At 45.7% G+C, this 15039-nt stretch overlaps 1 protein-coding gene across 2 annotated transcripts in view; it reads left to right on the forward strand.

Annotated features, from left to right (window-relative positions):
- The window catches only part of GABRB2 (gamma-aminobutyric acid type A receptor subunit beta2), a 246346-nt gene that overhangs the window by 50712 nt on the left and 180595 nt on the right, over positions 1-15039 (forward strand). Inside the window, exons 1-4 of one of the 2 annotated variants that reach the window (XM_045827848.1) lie at positions 7838-7916; positions 8543-8774; positions 8933-9024; positions 10039-10106. In XM_045827848.1, coding sequence (XP_045683804.1) covers positions 8698-8774; positions 8933-9024; positions 10039-10106 — 237 coding nt within the window. In that variant the 5' untranslated portion in view covers positions 7838-7916; positions 8543-8697. Of the gene's footprint in view, positions 1-7837; positions 7917-8542; positions 8775-8932; positions 9025-10038; positions 10107-15039 lie in introns of those variants that run through there. The other variant, XM_045827857.1, reaches the window with a different exon arrangement.

Below are 15039 nucleotides of genomic sequence, written 5' to 3' on the forward strand. Positions count from 1 at the left end.
TTTACTATGGGTCTCAGTTACCCAAATATTCAGTTATTAAGGACCTTCTTTCCCTAGCCACTCTTGTTCATAATTTTGTTAAATTGTTCTTTTGATCCTTGCATGTATTTACATGTGTTTATTCAGTTACACCATGATTATTTTTAAAGTTCTTGGGGTGATTGTTTCACAAATGATTATGTGAGTTGCTAAAATATCAAGTAGTAATCATCTACCTTTGACATAAATCTGAGAGGCCAAATACCCTGGACCGATGTATTCATTCATTCACTTTCATCGGCTGCTTGCAAAGACATTCACATGGGACAGATGCAGTGAGTTAAGGTCCTCCTAGTCACATTCAAGTCCCTATGTCACAAAATCTTTATCTACAATTTGTGGTTAGTAACAATACCTCTTCAAGCACCTATTGGAGAAATCGACCATAGAGCATTATCTGTACAAATCTATCATAGTGGCTCTATCTGTACAACATTCATTCCTCCTCTTTCTGGTAATAGCTCATGCACACTCTTTCTTTGGGTAATTATTCCTCAACCATTCATAGTTCACATGGTTTGGGTGTGGTTTTCCCCAGCATCAGGGTCGGAGTGAGACCCAGCCCACCAACAGCAGCAAGTGATAGGTCGAAGATGGCACCATAACCCAGGTCCCCACAGACCGCCCCATCTTGTATTTCTGGTGGAGTTACTGAACTGCTAATCTCCTCGGGGTTGCTAATTGAAATCAGAATAGCAGCTGATGGCCATCTTTCGAATGAAGCCTGTCTGAGACTCAAACCAACTTTCATAAAATCAAATTCTGCAATGAAATAGTTTGGCCTCTGAATCCGCCTGCACTGGAAGCTGAACATCCTGGACTTCTTTAGTTACCCGACCTAATACTCACTCCCCTGGGTTGAGTTTGGTTCCTGTCACTTTCCACCCCAAGAACACTAAATAATACATGACCAAGTAATACTCTTCAATGAAATAAATGAGTAATCGTTGGTGTTTATCATAGAGTGAGCAAACTAGCAAGCAAGCACTCAATAAACATTAGCTGTGACTAAAAATTTCAGTTATAGTTTATCAATCACTGAGTGCCTCAGTCAAATTAGGTAAATGCACTGAGCTTAGGGAATAATAAAAAATAATAGTAAAACCCCCCTGTAGAATTGGCAAATGGAGATGTTTGCAGAGGGGGGTTTCACAAAGCAAAAACAAGAAAAGGAAGATGCCACAACTGGCTTTAGTTGCATGGAAGTCGGGAGAGACTGACTTCGAGGGCGGATGGAGACGGCCGGTGCTTTTTGATACTTTCATATGCCCAGTGCTCTGTTTGCAGGCCCCTTGACACAATATAAAGCAGGAATGTGTACCTGTCCCATATAAAATTTAAATGGGTGCAATTATAGACATAGTTTTATATTTTATAGGCATTTAATTAAACATGAACTAATTTCCACATTGCAGTTTGCTTTTTAAATATGGAGCCAATATGTACATTTTTGAGCATTCGTATATTTTTATAGGCCCTTAAAATGCTTGTAAAGTGGAGACTGGATGCTCACGCATCTAGTAGATAAACAGCCCTGGCAGAGACAGGCGTGTCAGGAGAGGACTGAGACGGATGTGACTCACATGTTGGAAAACCCTATTTTACACAGTGGCTCACCTCTCCTTGAACATCTCGCAGTGGCCATTCCTAAGAAACCAGGTGGCGAGAGATTCTAAAACTGATTCTTTAGGGCCTTGAGTGTCACTGCTTGTCCATCAGTTTTGCTCATGCATGTGTATTGATGAGGCATACCTCTTCTCCCCCTTCAGGTCTTGAGAAGCAGCAGGCAAAAAGGAACTTCTCCCACTCCAACCTTTCCTAACAGAATGGGTCTGGTGTGGTGTTACTGCTGAGACTGTGTGTAAACATAATTAGAGTCCCCATGGTGTCAGAGCCTAGGTAATGTCCTCATCTAACAATTTTTACCTCGATTTAGAGCATCAGTAATTACATTTTGTATTTAAGGCGCTTTTCTGTACTTTCAAAGATCGATTAATTTGAGGTGGTACTAAAAGGTATATTCCTTCAAAAGGTGTTCAGTAACACCTCTTAGCAGTTCCTGCTGGCTGTGTGGTTGATTGTTCAATCCAATCTCTGTTAGGTCCAGAGATGCTTTGGAGTAAAATTTTATTTCTGTTACGTTAACTCAGTGGCTGAGATGAGTTGACAACTGTAGAGGAGATGAATATAGAAGAGTTTTATTAAGTCATGCAGTTTTTAGGAGGGCCTGAGTCATTCCATATTTTCTTAGAAACTGTGTAATCTTTTAGCTGTTTAACTTCTGCTTCTGTGTCCTCATATATAAAATGGGGATAATAGTAGTTAACATTTCATAGGTGCATATGTGTGTGTGTGTGTGTGTGTGTGTAGTAAGGATTAACTATGTCGATATACTCTGCATAAAGCATTTGGAACAGCACCTGACAAATTGGCATTATTTTGTTATTATTACATTGTATTTTTTAGTTACAAAATTAAATTGATTTACATGTCATCAGACTTACTGTGGTCAAGCAGTTTGCAGAAACTCAGTTTTAGTGTTAGTGCTACCTGCTGAAGGAGGGACAGCCAGGACTCAGGGGGCATAGAATTCCCATTTCGAATTCAGCAGAGTTAAACCTCACTGGGGCAGGAGCCCATAATTTGGAATTTATAGTCGTTTAGGAGTAATTTTATTTTCCAGTGTCTGTGAAGGCAGTGTTTGCAGACAAATAAATAAAATGTATTTTTGACTAGCAAATGGAAAAAATATTCCTTAGCACATAAAAATAAAGGCACATTCATATATATGAGTTATATGAAGAGGTTCTTTTAAAATGGTTCTTATTTGTATATTACAGTACATCCAGGAAGCTGTATATTTGACAACACTTTATTAGTAATTTGTAGGTGTGTGCTATTTTATGTTTGAAAAGTAATAGACATGTATTTTCTTTCTACATGCTATTTCTGATTTCTCCCTATTCTTCATTATTACAGAAATTTCTGCACATTATTTAAAAACACCCCAATCAATATTCGAAGTTAAGAGATCCATTATTCACTTTTTAAAAGAATAATAAATACGAATGTTTAAAAGATTTAAAATGTTTAACAGGTGACCTATGTTCCCTGAGAATCCCCCCCTTCCCCCTGCCCAAACCACCGTCAGCGGTGAAGCAGGTTGGGGAAGATGGCTGGGGTGCGGCGGGCACTTCCCGTACCTGCACAGGCCAACAGCTCAGGTACGCAGTGCTGCCTGACGCCCCTCCCCACAGAGTCACCTGCCTTTCTAGGGAGGGAATTGCAGTAGCAGAGGGACAGAGTAACTTACATTTTAGATTTGACACCATGAGCATGTAATATCTGTTCAAACATTTAGAACGTTTTTAAGGGTTTAATACTGTTGACCAGTCCTTCCTTATCAGAATGGTCTGTGTCCTTGGCTTTGATTACACCACAGGAGTCTTCCTCCCACCCGTGGGCCAGTCCTGATTGGACTCCTCCAATGGCCGTCATTGTCCTTTGCCAGAAGATTCTCTTCTAAATCCTCCAGTCTTCTTATTCTGTTCCTCCTCTCTGGATCAGTCTGATGTGCTCCTGTTATTTCAGTTCTTTACAAACTCAGGATTCTCCAATATACACTCGTTCATTAAAATATATATATTAGGTTTCTACTTTGGGCACAAGGGACTGGAAGACAGCAGTCAGCAAAGCAGATGAGAATCTCTGTTTTATTTTGAGCTTTCATTCCATGCAAAAAGATAATAGCATTACAATGGGTAAAATAAAATGCATTAAATAGTAATGCATTCCAAGGAGAAAAATTAAAGCAGATAAGAGAAATAAGGTATCAGGATGGAACATGAAAAGTATGTATTGGCCCCAACTCACCCCTCGGTTCTGAGCTTCAGGTGCCTATACCAGAATGCCCAGTGCGCCCTGAACGGCCAGCCTGGATAAGTCCCTTAAAGCTACTGTGACCCAAACTCAATGTGTCATCCCCATCGACTTTATTCTGCCACCTCCACTGGCTGTGCACACCAGGAATGTGTGAGTCATCCTTGAATTCTTCTGGCTCATCCCCCATCCCATCTGTCACAGAGTTTGGCCACAGTTCTCCCACCTAACTCCAGGCACTGCTCCCCAGCCTCACGGCCACTCTCCTATTTCAGACCAGAGTCACCTGGCACCTGGATTCCTGAGGATTCCAGATCCCCTCCAGCCACTGCCTCTTCCTCCGGGGTGATTAAAACGCGTCTTGGCACTCCTCTTCCTCAACAGATCAATGATCCCAAATTGGTCCTGCCCAGCTTTCCCACCACATCCTTCGTGAAGCTTCTCTGATCCTTGTCCTCAAGTCTGCTGCTCCCCTTCATTCTTCATTGCACCATCCTCTTTTGGCCCAGGATATTTGCACAGACTCATTTCTTCTTCCTGCAGTCTTCTTCGCCCAGCTCGTCCGCAGGCTTACCCATCTTTCAAATCTTAATAGAAGAGTCACTTCATTAGGCAAGCTTCATCCAAATCCTCAAACTGAGTCATTTGCACCAATTATGGATTCATAATGTCCTATTTGTCCCCATTTGACAATGCATGATACCTCTGTTACTACTCCTACAATGGCTCTTTCCCACTCTGCAGTGCAAGCTGCAAGTGGATAGGGACCCCATCAGCCCTTTCAACACATCACCCAAGTGCTTATAAAAAAATGTCTGACATAGAGTAAGTGCCCAACATATGTTTACTGAATGAATGAATGAATGAATACTAGAGCAAAGATTAATAGCACATGGCTAGTTGTGGCTTTCACTTGGCATTTATATGCTTCACACTCAGAGATGATTTTGAATCATGACCTCTTAAAAGTGACTGCATTGTGGCTTCTCATTGTATTTCTGGGACCGTGGAGGATGCTTTCTAACAATGGACACATCTCCAGTTTCCAGCAGTGCCCTCTCTTGCACGTTTTTGTTTACATTTTCACATTCCTAGCAGCAGGATCAGCAGTCTTCCAGAGAGATGTCCTGGTGTTGATTCTGCTGTACTGTAAGGGTCCGCTGTAGGGGTAAGTTGACATCGGGTTTCAGAACTAGTAGGAATCTCTCTCTAACTACATCAGTTTCAGCTATGAATAAGAGATATCCTTGAGATGTTACCACAGAGGAAATACACAATCTTTTATCTTTTTTTCCTTTGATTGCTGCTTGGGTCTTGAGTACATTTTCTTCCTAACCTTACCTTAGTTTCCTTGATGCTCCTCTGTTCTCAGGCTAATCTGTGATAATTGCACCAAATTTATGTCCGCTCACTCTTTATAGATTAATATTACCAAACCTCGTTTGCTTTCCTATCCACTCGTTATGCCTCATGCATTAAGAGATGCTAATATTTATTAATCACATGCCAAAGTCCATGAGTATATCTGCCATTCTACAACCATCAAATGGAGAAGGTACTATGATGATTTTCATTCTCAAAGAAATGGAAACTAAGGTTTGGAGAGTGTAAGTGCCCTGCCCCAGTCACAAAGGTCACTAAGTATTTAAACAGAAATGCGAGCTCAGAGTTAGGCCTCTAGTTCCTGGGCTGTCACCCTTATTATTTTCAGTGGAGGACAACATCTGTGGTTTTGCTGTCTTTACTGAATTTTGGTCTGTCTGCCCAAACTGAAGCGGGCCCCAGTGCGGAGGGGCGGGCAGTGCGGGCGGCGCCTCGGGTAACTAACCGCTAGTCAGAAGGAGGATCCCGCTTGAGGTGCTGTCCCGAGGAAGAGAGTTCCAGGGCTTCGCCTTGGCTTACCTGGGGTTCAGACCACTTAGGAATCCTCTGGGTATAATGTCAACCATCTGAACTTGGGTTTTCTTCAATGTAGTCCGCTCGTGTAACAGATGCCCATTGTGTACAAGAGGGGGGAAAGGAAAATTGGCAATTTTCCTCGGCCATTGGTATACATTTTGATTTCTGTCATTTTCAACCCAAGTGATTCAAGGATTACAGATAGGAGAGCTACAGATTCCAATTCTTTCCCCCCACCCCCGTGTGTGTGTGTGTGTGTGTGTTCACGTTTGTATCTTTGGATAGACTCCCAGGTGCCTTGCAGCCCTGAGGAACACTGGGCCGGAGGTGCGCACTGTTCACAGTGGGGTTTTACCTGTCTCTCGTGCAGCCGCTCCCTTGGCCAGTGAAGGCACACAGCTCTCCCCTTCCTGCTCCCTCTCCAGCCCCGCCGGGAGCTGCAGGCTTCCCGCCTCACAGCCCTCCACACTTCTCTTGAACTCGTTCCCTCGCTGCCCCCAGTGAGCCTCTGGCCTATGCTTGGAGTCCTGTGGTCAAGAAGTAAGTGGGGCGTGTGCAGCCCCGACCAGGACCCGAGGAGTCACAGTGGCTGCAGAACTGCTAGCCTGCCGAGCGACCCCAGCCCACTGCCGCCTATCCCAGGCGCAAGTGTCCCCCCTTCTCTCTCCAGACTCCAGCGGGCTACCCTGGTGCAGAGCGCGCCCCCGTTTCCTTCACAGCCGCCGGGGGCTCCACCTTAGAGTCCAGCCTTCAGTGGGCCAGTCAGGGACCTGGGAGTCAAGGCTGTCTGGCCTAGTGGTTAGGAAACTAGGCACTGGAGTTCAGTCTTGGTTCCATTTGTGAACACCAGCTGACCTTGGGCAAGTTCCTTTGCTTCAACGTGCCAGTTTCTAAATCCATAATAGAGGGAAACTGAAGTGATGGCTGAACTAGGACTGTTGTAGGAATGAATTAATGAAGCACTCCTTTCACGTAGTAGGCGCTCAATTAATGGTAAGGATGATTAAGAGGAGGAGGAGTTAGAAGTTAAGTTTTGGGTCCAGAATGTAGGTTAGACCTCAGACTTTTCCAGGAGTAGGGGGCAGGGGCGTAGCGAGAGAATCTGCCCTCCACCCCCTCCACCCCTCACCCCCACCCCGTTCCAAGATAAACTCGGGAGTGCCCGGAGAGCCGTCCGTCCCAGCTCCTCCAGGCGGTGCGGCTGCCCCGAGCCTGGAGGCATCTCGGGGCGCCCGCAGCACGTCTCTCTACCTCGGGCTGCGGAGAGACTTCTCCCACGAATTATCTCCCTCCCTTCCCAGCCCCCGAGCACACTCCCGTTTCCTCTAATTCCTCTGGGTCTCGGTGACCTCAGCCCGCCCGATCCAGCCTCAAGCGGGAGGAAAGAGGCAGCTTTGGGGAGTGTGAGTCCCCCCTGGCCCCGGGAAAAGGAGAGAAGACGAGGTGGCGAGGAGACCGCGGTTCCTGGGGCGGCGCCGGAACCCGTTCCTCATTTTGCCTGCATTCTAAGGACCGCGCTCGGCTCTAGGAACCCCGAGGCACAGTCCCCGAACAGCCGGGTGTCCCTCCCGGCTGGGGCTAAAGCCGGGGGCGCCAGCCCGCCCCCCCCCCCCCCCCGCAGCAGCGGTGGGCGGCGAGCGCAGGCCCGCGAGGTAAGGAGGGGCGGGTGCGGGCGGGGAATGTGGCGGCACGTGTGCGCGTGCGCGCGTGCGTGTCCTGAGAGGGCGTGGGGGCCCGCCAGGCGCGTTCCACTCCACCACCTGCCCTCGCGGTACCTTGCCGCCGCCCAGCCCCACGCGCCCCCCGAGCCCCCCGCGCTCACGTTAGGGCACTGGCCTCCCGCACCCCCAACTCTTTCCACATCCCATCACCCCTCTTGAAACCCCACCCTCCCTACTTACTAATTTCCCACTGCAGAAGCAGACCGAAACCTGGAGAGGCGGCGTTGCCTCTCCGCTCCCCTCGCCACCCCCTCCTTCTGCTATAAATAATCCGGACTAGCGGGTCAGGCGCGTCACACGGCGAGAAACCGGGACCCCGAGGTGTTCTTCTCGGGGAATAGGGGGCAAAGGGTGAGGAGTAGGAGAAAGAAATTGCTCGTGAGTAGTGAAGAAAAGCTTGCTCCTTGACTCCGAGAAAAGACCAGGCAGCATTTTATTCCTCTTGCCTTTTTCCTGTCTTCCTTTATAATTTTTTGGTGTCTTTCTTATTCTCCACCGAGCCCCCAATCCAACGGATTGCTCAGCACTCCGCCCATTGGTTTATTTCCTCCCTCCCCCCACCGCGCAACCCCCACCTCCAGCACCCCGCTCACCCCAGGCAGGGGATGCTCTTCTCCAAGGAAACAAAGTTCGAACTCCTCTCCCCATCTGCTTGCTGAGACCAGAAGTGGTCTCCCAGGCACCATCTTCCGCTCGCACTCCACACCTGCTGTCCCCTAAATTTCTAATCTGGTTTTGCATATTTAAAAGGACACACACACACACACACACACACACACACACAACCAAAGCCCGGGAGGTGCAATACTGCCTTCCGCAACTACCGAAACTTACCAGCCACTCCAGTTGTTTTTGTCTGAAGGAAAGGACAACAAAGATTTTTACTCTGGGTCTTCTTGTGGGGTGGCCCTTTTACAGCACTCGAATATGTATGTGTTACACATATATATGTGTTTCCTTTTTCCCCTTTAATTTTATTTTTATTTTTATTTTTTTTTTCTTAGCAAGAAAATCTGCTAGGTCCCAGGCAGTCGCTGCTGCCCCTTTGATGTTTTGGTACGCCGTGCGCATGCGCGTCCCATTAGAATTACTGCACTGGGCAGACTAAGTTGGATCTCTTCTCTCCAGTGAAACCCTCAATCCCATCAAAACTAAAGGGATGTGGAGAGTCCGGAAAAAGGGCTACTTTGGGATTTGGTCATTTCCCTTGATCATCGCCGCTGTCTGTGCGCAGAGGTAAGTGAGCCCACCTTTTCTCTTTTGCCTTTCTCACTTTGAAGGGCTCAGCCTGCCTCCCTCCGTAAACCGGGATCTGTAGTGAGGATCGGATGGATGCTGAAGACGCGGTGCCTGCTGCCTTACTGATGCCTGTTTATTGTCTTTTCTCTCCTTAGTGTCAATGATCCTAGTAATATGTCACTGGTCAAAGAGACGGTGGATAGACTCCTGAAAGGCTATGACATTCGCCTGAGACCAGATTTTGGAGGTAATAGGGTTGCCTTGGAAAATCAGAAACAACCCCGCTATCGCCTCAGCTGTCTTTTGAGCTTTGTGTTCACTGTCTCTTCCCTCTCCCTCGTCCGGGTGGATGTGCTACATTGAATGTGTCTCTGTGTTGCCACATTGAGAAACTGATCCAAACTTAAGCCGATTTGTCACTAGCACTTAGATGATCTTTCCGTGGGTATTCAGAGACCCTCGTAGTGGGGACTGGTGACAACTGTCCTTTCGGCTTCACTGTTATAAATCCCATTGCTTCACTGTCTTTGCCTTGTTCAGATACAAATCTCTTAAATTTAGTTAATGGTGTACCCAGAGAACCTGGCTTAAGGAAGGCTGTCATGAACATTTTTGAGGACAAGATGTGCAGACAGTCGGTGGAAAAGTGACATTAACCCCCTGTGCCTGCCTACTTTTGGAAGAGTTCTGACCACAGTTTAAAGTGGCTGGTGTGTGGATATCATCCAGTCCTGGAAGCCTCGTCGCATGGGGTAGTGGAGTGGGGGGAGGGGAGGATGGGGGAGGGGCTTGGAGCAAAGTGGGGTGAAGGGCCAGGGGCCTCTCTCACTGCAGCCTTAGAAACCCTGATTATGCCCATTTCATTTTGCCTCAGAGTCTTATGAAGCTCAGAGAGTTAAAAGCCTGCACACAGAAGCTGTGGGGGTGAATGAGGAGGAAGGTTTCAACGCAACATATAAAATTCCCTTGGGCTAGAATGTTCTTGTGCTTTTGTGAGTTGTGTGTGTTCTCCTGCTGAGACATCTACATATGTAGACAGGGCTGGAATCCCCCACCCATCAGGACACGTGTGTGCATATTCAGTAGAGCATTTCCTAGAGGAGCTCCTGCACCCTTTCTAAAAAGGAGCAGGGACTGGAAGAATTTGAGGGTGAGCAGTGGGGAGGGACTTGGAACAGAGTGTCCCATTCCCGGGACACAACTCTTGCTAAGAATGAATGAAGTTCTGAGAAATCACGTGGCTGGCCATCTTGGTTTGCAGGTCCCCCCGTGGCCGTGGGAATGAATATCGACATTGCCAGCATCGATATGGTTTCTGAAGTTAATATGGTGAGTACTGAGGTTTCTGGCCGTGTGTCCACAGACCTCCATTGGGGATAAGGAGGAGAAAGGAGCCAGCCAGCGGGGGGTGGAGCATGTGTGAGTGTGTGTACGAAGTGGGGGCAAACGCGGGGGATTTGGGTTTGGAACTCACTGTGTCTGTGGCTTCAGAGCCTGCTCTTTCTGGTCCCTGGGGATTTTCCCAGCTTGGTTCAAACCCTTGAGACTTGGCATAAAGCGAGTAAAACACATTACTCATTCACATGCAAAACACAGCCCCATGCAGGAGACCCCCTGCAGAAGCCACATTTCCTGAGGTGCAGTGGGAAATCAGGTTCATCAAGTGATATTCTGGGCTTGGGGTGGAGTCAGGTGAGGAGAGGAGGATTTAGATTTAACATTTAAAAGAGAACATTACCTGCAAACTGAACTGTTGAAAAGAGACTGAATAAATGCCCCAGGGAGCACCTAGGTCCACTTGTTGCTTTCAGAGATGTCCTTTTTACTCCTCAGGAGAAGCTCCCCACCCAGCTCCTTTAAGCCCCTCTACCACCAAAATAGTAAAATAAAAATTGGCCACCCTCGTTTTCAAAAGCCAGGCTCAGACTCACGTATCCTCTCTGATTATTTCTGCAGTTATTCACCTTCTGTCCTAAGCTTGTGTAATTTGTGGGTAGCAGCACTCCTTAGTGGCTACCTCCCTGGACTTGAGGCAAGTGCTTAAAAAAAAAAAAAAAAAAAAAAAAGCCTCGGTGTTCCCAACTGGGAAACACTTGTGGGGGATAGCTTCATGCAGGTGCGCCCCCTGCTGCCCATGTTGGGCCACTGCAGACATACAAGACAAAGACGAGTGTCCCAGATACCCCCACTTACTTGTGACTTTCCTACTTTGTATTTTGAAGTTTTCCCCTTTGGAAAAGTTTTTCTAGAAAGGCCACATTGGAGTGTAACATACTGCATTACTTTCAGTTCTGATGCCACAAAACACATTCCTCAGAAGATTTTGTTGTGGTGTGGTTCTGCCTAGAAATGGAATGCACCGTTAAAGAAGAGGTGGTTGTACCTAAGGTCTAAAGCAGAACACGTTGAAGCCAGCCATCAGGACTAAAGACAGGGAGGGCACTTCCTAACTCGAGCCCAGGCGCTCTGCAGTGGGTTTGCTCTCAACGTCACACACGTTTTCGTTTTCGTGTTCCCAGAATGCAAATGAAGAGGAAGCTCAGATAACCAGCCGCGTTCCCCTACACACTGTCCAAAAGATTCTAGGACATCTTATAGCTGCTTGAGGCAATATTCAACTATATCAGTAATGTTTTAATAACTTGTATATCCTTGTTTTGTAATTATTGGGTAAGTTTTTACCATGTAGGATAATATTCTAAAAGCAATATTGGGTGATTTGGAACCTCAGATTTCCCACATATCTTGAAAATCTTATGTGGGTAGAGAATATTTCTTTTTTAGGAAACTAATTTCTCAGATATACAAATATCCACTCCTGTGGGATTTTAGAGTTTTGTCATCAGTGTATATTTTGAGTTTTACCATAAAAATTTTTTTTAAACGTCCTAATGTTGGAACCTCCTAAATCCCAGGTACTTGAATCTAAGTTGTGTTGTTAGGTGTGGTTCAGTGTGCCCCAGTGTGATTGGATTAGAATCCTCTCTTTTGCATTTTGATTTATTTGTGCTCCTTTCTCCTCCCCAATTTCATTTTACCACCTCTCCCTTTGCAGTGTCACAAAAATGGGCTTTAGAGAAAAATTAAGAAATATTTAGAATCCAGAGACAGTGATGAATGATTAGAAGTTGCTGCAATACAGTAACTAAGAACTTAGATGCATTACATTCCAAATTGTTTAGAACGGGATTTTTTCTCTTGTTAAGTTTCATTCAGTTTTTTTTTTTACCTGTATGCAGCATTTTGGAGAGGTATCTGAATTCAACACAATGCCAAAAGACCGGCTAGTCAAAATATAGACCCAGCCAAAGCGAGGTGTCATCTCTTAAAGTTATTTGCTGTTGCTGAAAAGTCATGGGATGTTGAAAGTGTAAAAACAAATGTCAGGTTGTAAATAGGACAGCAGTGCAGCCTTCATGATTAGAAGCACGTGTTTAAAACCCAGATTCCCTTCTTAGCCTAATACCAACACACGTGGACTTGTTCAGACACATTTTGACTTGTCAAATGCACTTATTTCAGCTGGCAATCTTAGTGACTTTAAATTAATCTTTCCAAGAAAAATTTCATAATGTATGCTGTTTTATTTAAATATGGTTATTGGATTTGAAGCAACAGATGGGAAATTCCGTCACTGGTGTCTAAATAAAGCAAGATGTTTGTAGCATTTTGCTCTCATATACAGGTCGAAAAGGAGTAAGATATTTTGATTAGATTCAGTTCTGAAAGAACGGCTGGTGGATGATTTAAGTGAAACCTCAGAATTGATCAACACACACGTTTCTGCCTTATTCTCCTTTGTAGCCCGCAACCTCTGGTCATTGTAACTTTCTTTTATGATGGCAAATCTTCCTTTGAAGAATGGTTGGCACCAGACCATTTAAACTGTTATTGATTCATTTGTACCAAAAGAAAAAGGCCAGTGTCAGTGTGGTGATCCTGGTAGACGACCATGCTAGAAAAACCCTGAACTGAGTCAGGAGTCTGGGGCGCTACCCCTGCTGCTGCTGTTCGGTCATCCCGAGGGAATGACTCGCCTGGTAAAGGGAAACAGTAGTTCCGTTTTACCTGTTTCAGGTGACTGCCAGAGTTAATGAAGTGGTGTATGTGGAAGGCATCTGTGTTACATGAACGTAGCCTGTGTAGAAGACTAAATACCAGGCTGTCACTCAAGAGACTCAGTGTCCACTCCAGCTGCTTCCCTAAGTGAGGTTGGGTCAGTGATGTACAGGACTATGTCTCGGCTCCCTTATGTTTGAAATGAGAGGGGACATGCTAAGTTGATTTCCAACTCAAAATAACACGTGTCTCGGGTTTGGTTTATTATGTAATCGCTCTGTTGGGCACAAAGAAAGTCTAGGGAAACTTGGAAAATCAGCACAGACCAAGGAAAATGCAGAAATCCCAAATGATATGCAGTCCTGAGTTCTTACTCAGAAGGGTGATAATGGCATCTGACTCAGTCATGTGACTCAGGTTGGCTCAATGGAACGTCTTTGGAAGAACGTGATGTCAATTAGAATGCTCCTGAGCAGAAAGCTTGGCTTTAGAATGACATATTTTTAGATGTCTTGGTTAAACTGGCAGGAATCTTTTTGTTAAGATTCTTGATGAAAAGTGCATTTTAAGATCCAAAATTGGCTCTGAGGATTCTGTACTGAAATAGCTTTCCCTTCATTTGAAGCAGATTCTTCTCCGTCTTGAAACAACACATTTGCCATCCAAAGAGTGAAGCAGCATTTCACTTTTGAGGAAGGAGTTCTAGTAAATATGAACACAAATTACCTTTTTATGGAATGGTGAATGGAGGAAAGTACTGCCTCTAAACAAGCAAACAAACAAACAAACACCCAGATGTTTGCTTTACCAGCTGCAAAGTTTAAAATTCAGTTCAACAGAAATACTTATTTAGTGGCTACTGTGATCCAGCCAAGTGTTTGGCCTTAAGAACAGAGCAGTGAACACCACCAGCTTCCTCCCTGACCTCATGAAACTTAGCACAGAGCTGTTCACTCTTGTGAGTTCTGCTGCAGGCTTCTACTGTGCTTGTACTTAGTGTGAGTCTTTCCCCTCAAAGTTCTTCTGAGCATCCAGTTGAGTAGCCAGTGGTCTGTGTCAACCATGGCTGCCTCTGTGACTTGCCAGCTCCTATATTCTGTCTCCCTGATTGATGTCTATAAAATGCACAAGTACTTTATTGCTGCCTCTCCCCATGTGGTTTTGACCGTGCAGTGGTTGGTTGGATGTTTGACTCCTGCTGAACGCCACAAATATTGGGTGAAGTGTTTGTTTTTGTGGCAGTCATTTGTTATTATTGACTAGATGCCGTCCCATACGTGTGGGAAACCAGAGCACAGAATCACAGTCCTAAATGCCAAAGCATTTACTGCTTAAACCAACAAGTGTAGGAAGAATCACAATGCAGGATGATAAGTGCTTTGAAAGAAGAAGTATACTGAGAATACTGAGAATATTGAGAGTGTGCAGTACGGAGGTATTACGTAGAAATTAGGTCAGTGGAAGTGGGAGTTACAGGTCTGTGGTGTGTGTTCCACACAGAAGGGTGGCGTGTAGCAGAATAAGACATGGGAAAATAGATGGGGTTACGGATTTTCACGCCGATTAAAATGGCTGGAGTTGGGAGTAGGCATGAGGAGGTGATATTGAGGTCCTAGGTGGTGATGAGATTATGAAGACTATTTTTAGTAGCCTGCTGAAGAGTCTAATTTTAGTCCCCGAGGCTGTAGAGACCCAGGAGAGGATGTCCAGAGGAGAACCGCAGGAACAGATTCACACATCAGAAAGATGCTTCTCAAGTGGGGAGGGTGGATCAAAGTGGAATGTCACCTAAGGTTGGAGATGCAGTGGAAACCCACCGCAAAAGTCCAGGCAGGGTTGCCCAGCGAACCCAGGGATGCCAAGGGGAGGATATAAAATGAGGGCGTTTATAAGGTAGAAGTGACAGGACTTGGTGAATCCCAGGGTTCTCCTGGTGTCGTTTATTGATGCCTCAAACAGAAAGAGCAGCCGAACTGAGAAGGCAGGGGTGGGCAGTCTGGGAAATGTTGACTTTTCTGTACATATGGAATTCCTGAAGGGAGATAACCAGCAGGTGATTAGAAAATACAGGTCTAGAGCTAGAGAGGTGAACTTGGACGTGTCAGCATGAAAGTGGTACCAGTTATAACTGTAGGAATGGATACAATTAAAAAGGGACAGTGAGAAGACCGCTGAAAGTGGAGTTCTGAGGAGCACTGCATTT

Source organism: Phyllostomus hastatus, unplaced genomic scaffold, assembly GCF_019186645.2.
Source record: "Phyllostomus hastatus isolate PE091 unplaced genomic scaffold, TTU_PhHast_1.1 phas_contig_150, whole genome shotgun sequence".
Taxonomy (NCBI): Eukaryota; Metazoa; Chordata; class Mammalia; order Chiroptera; family Phyllostomidae; genus Phyllostomus; species Phyllostomus hastatus.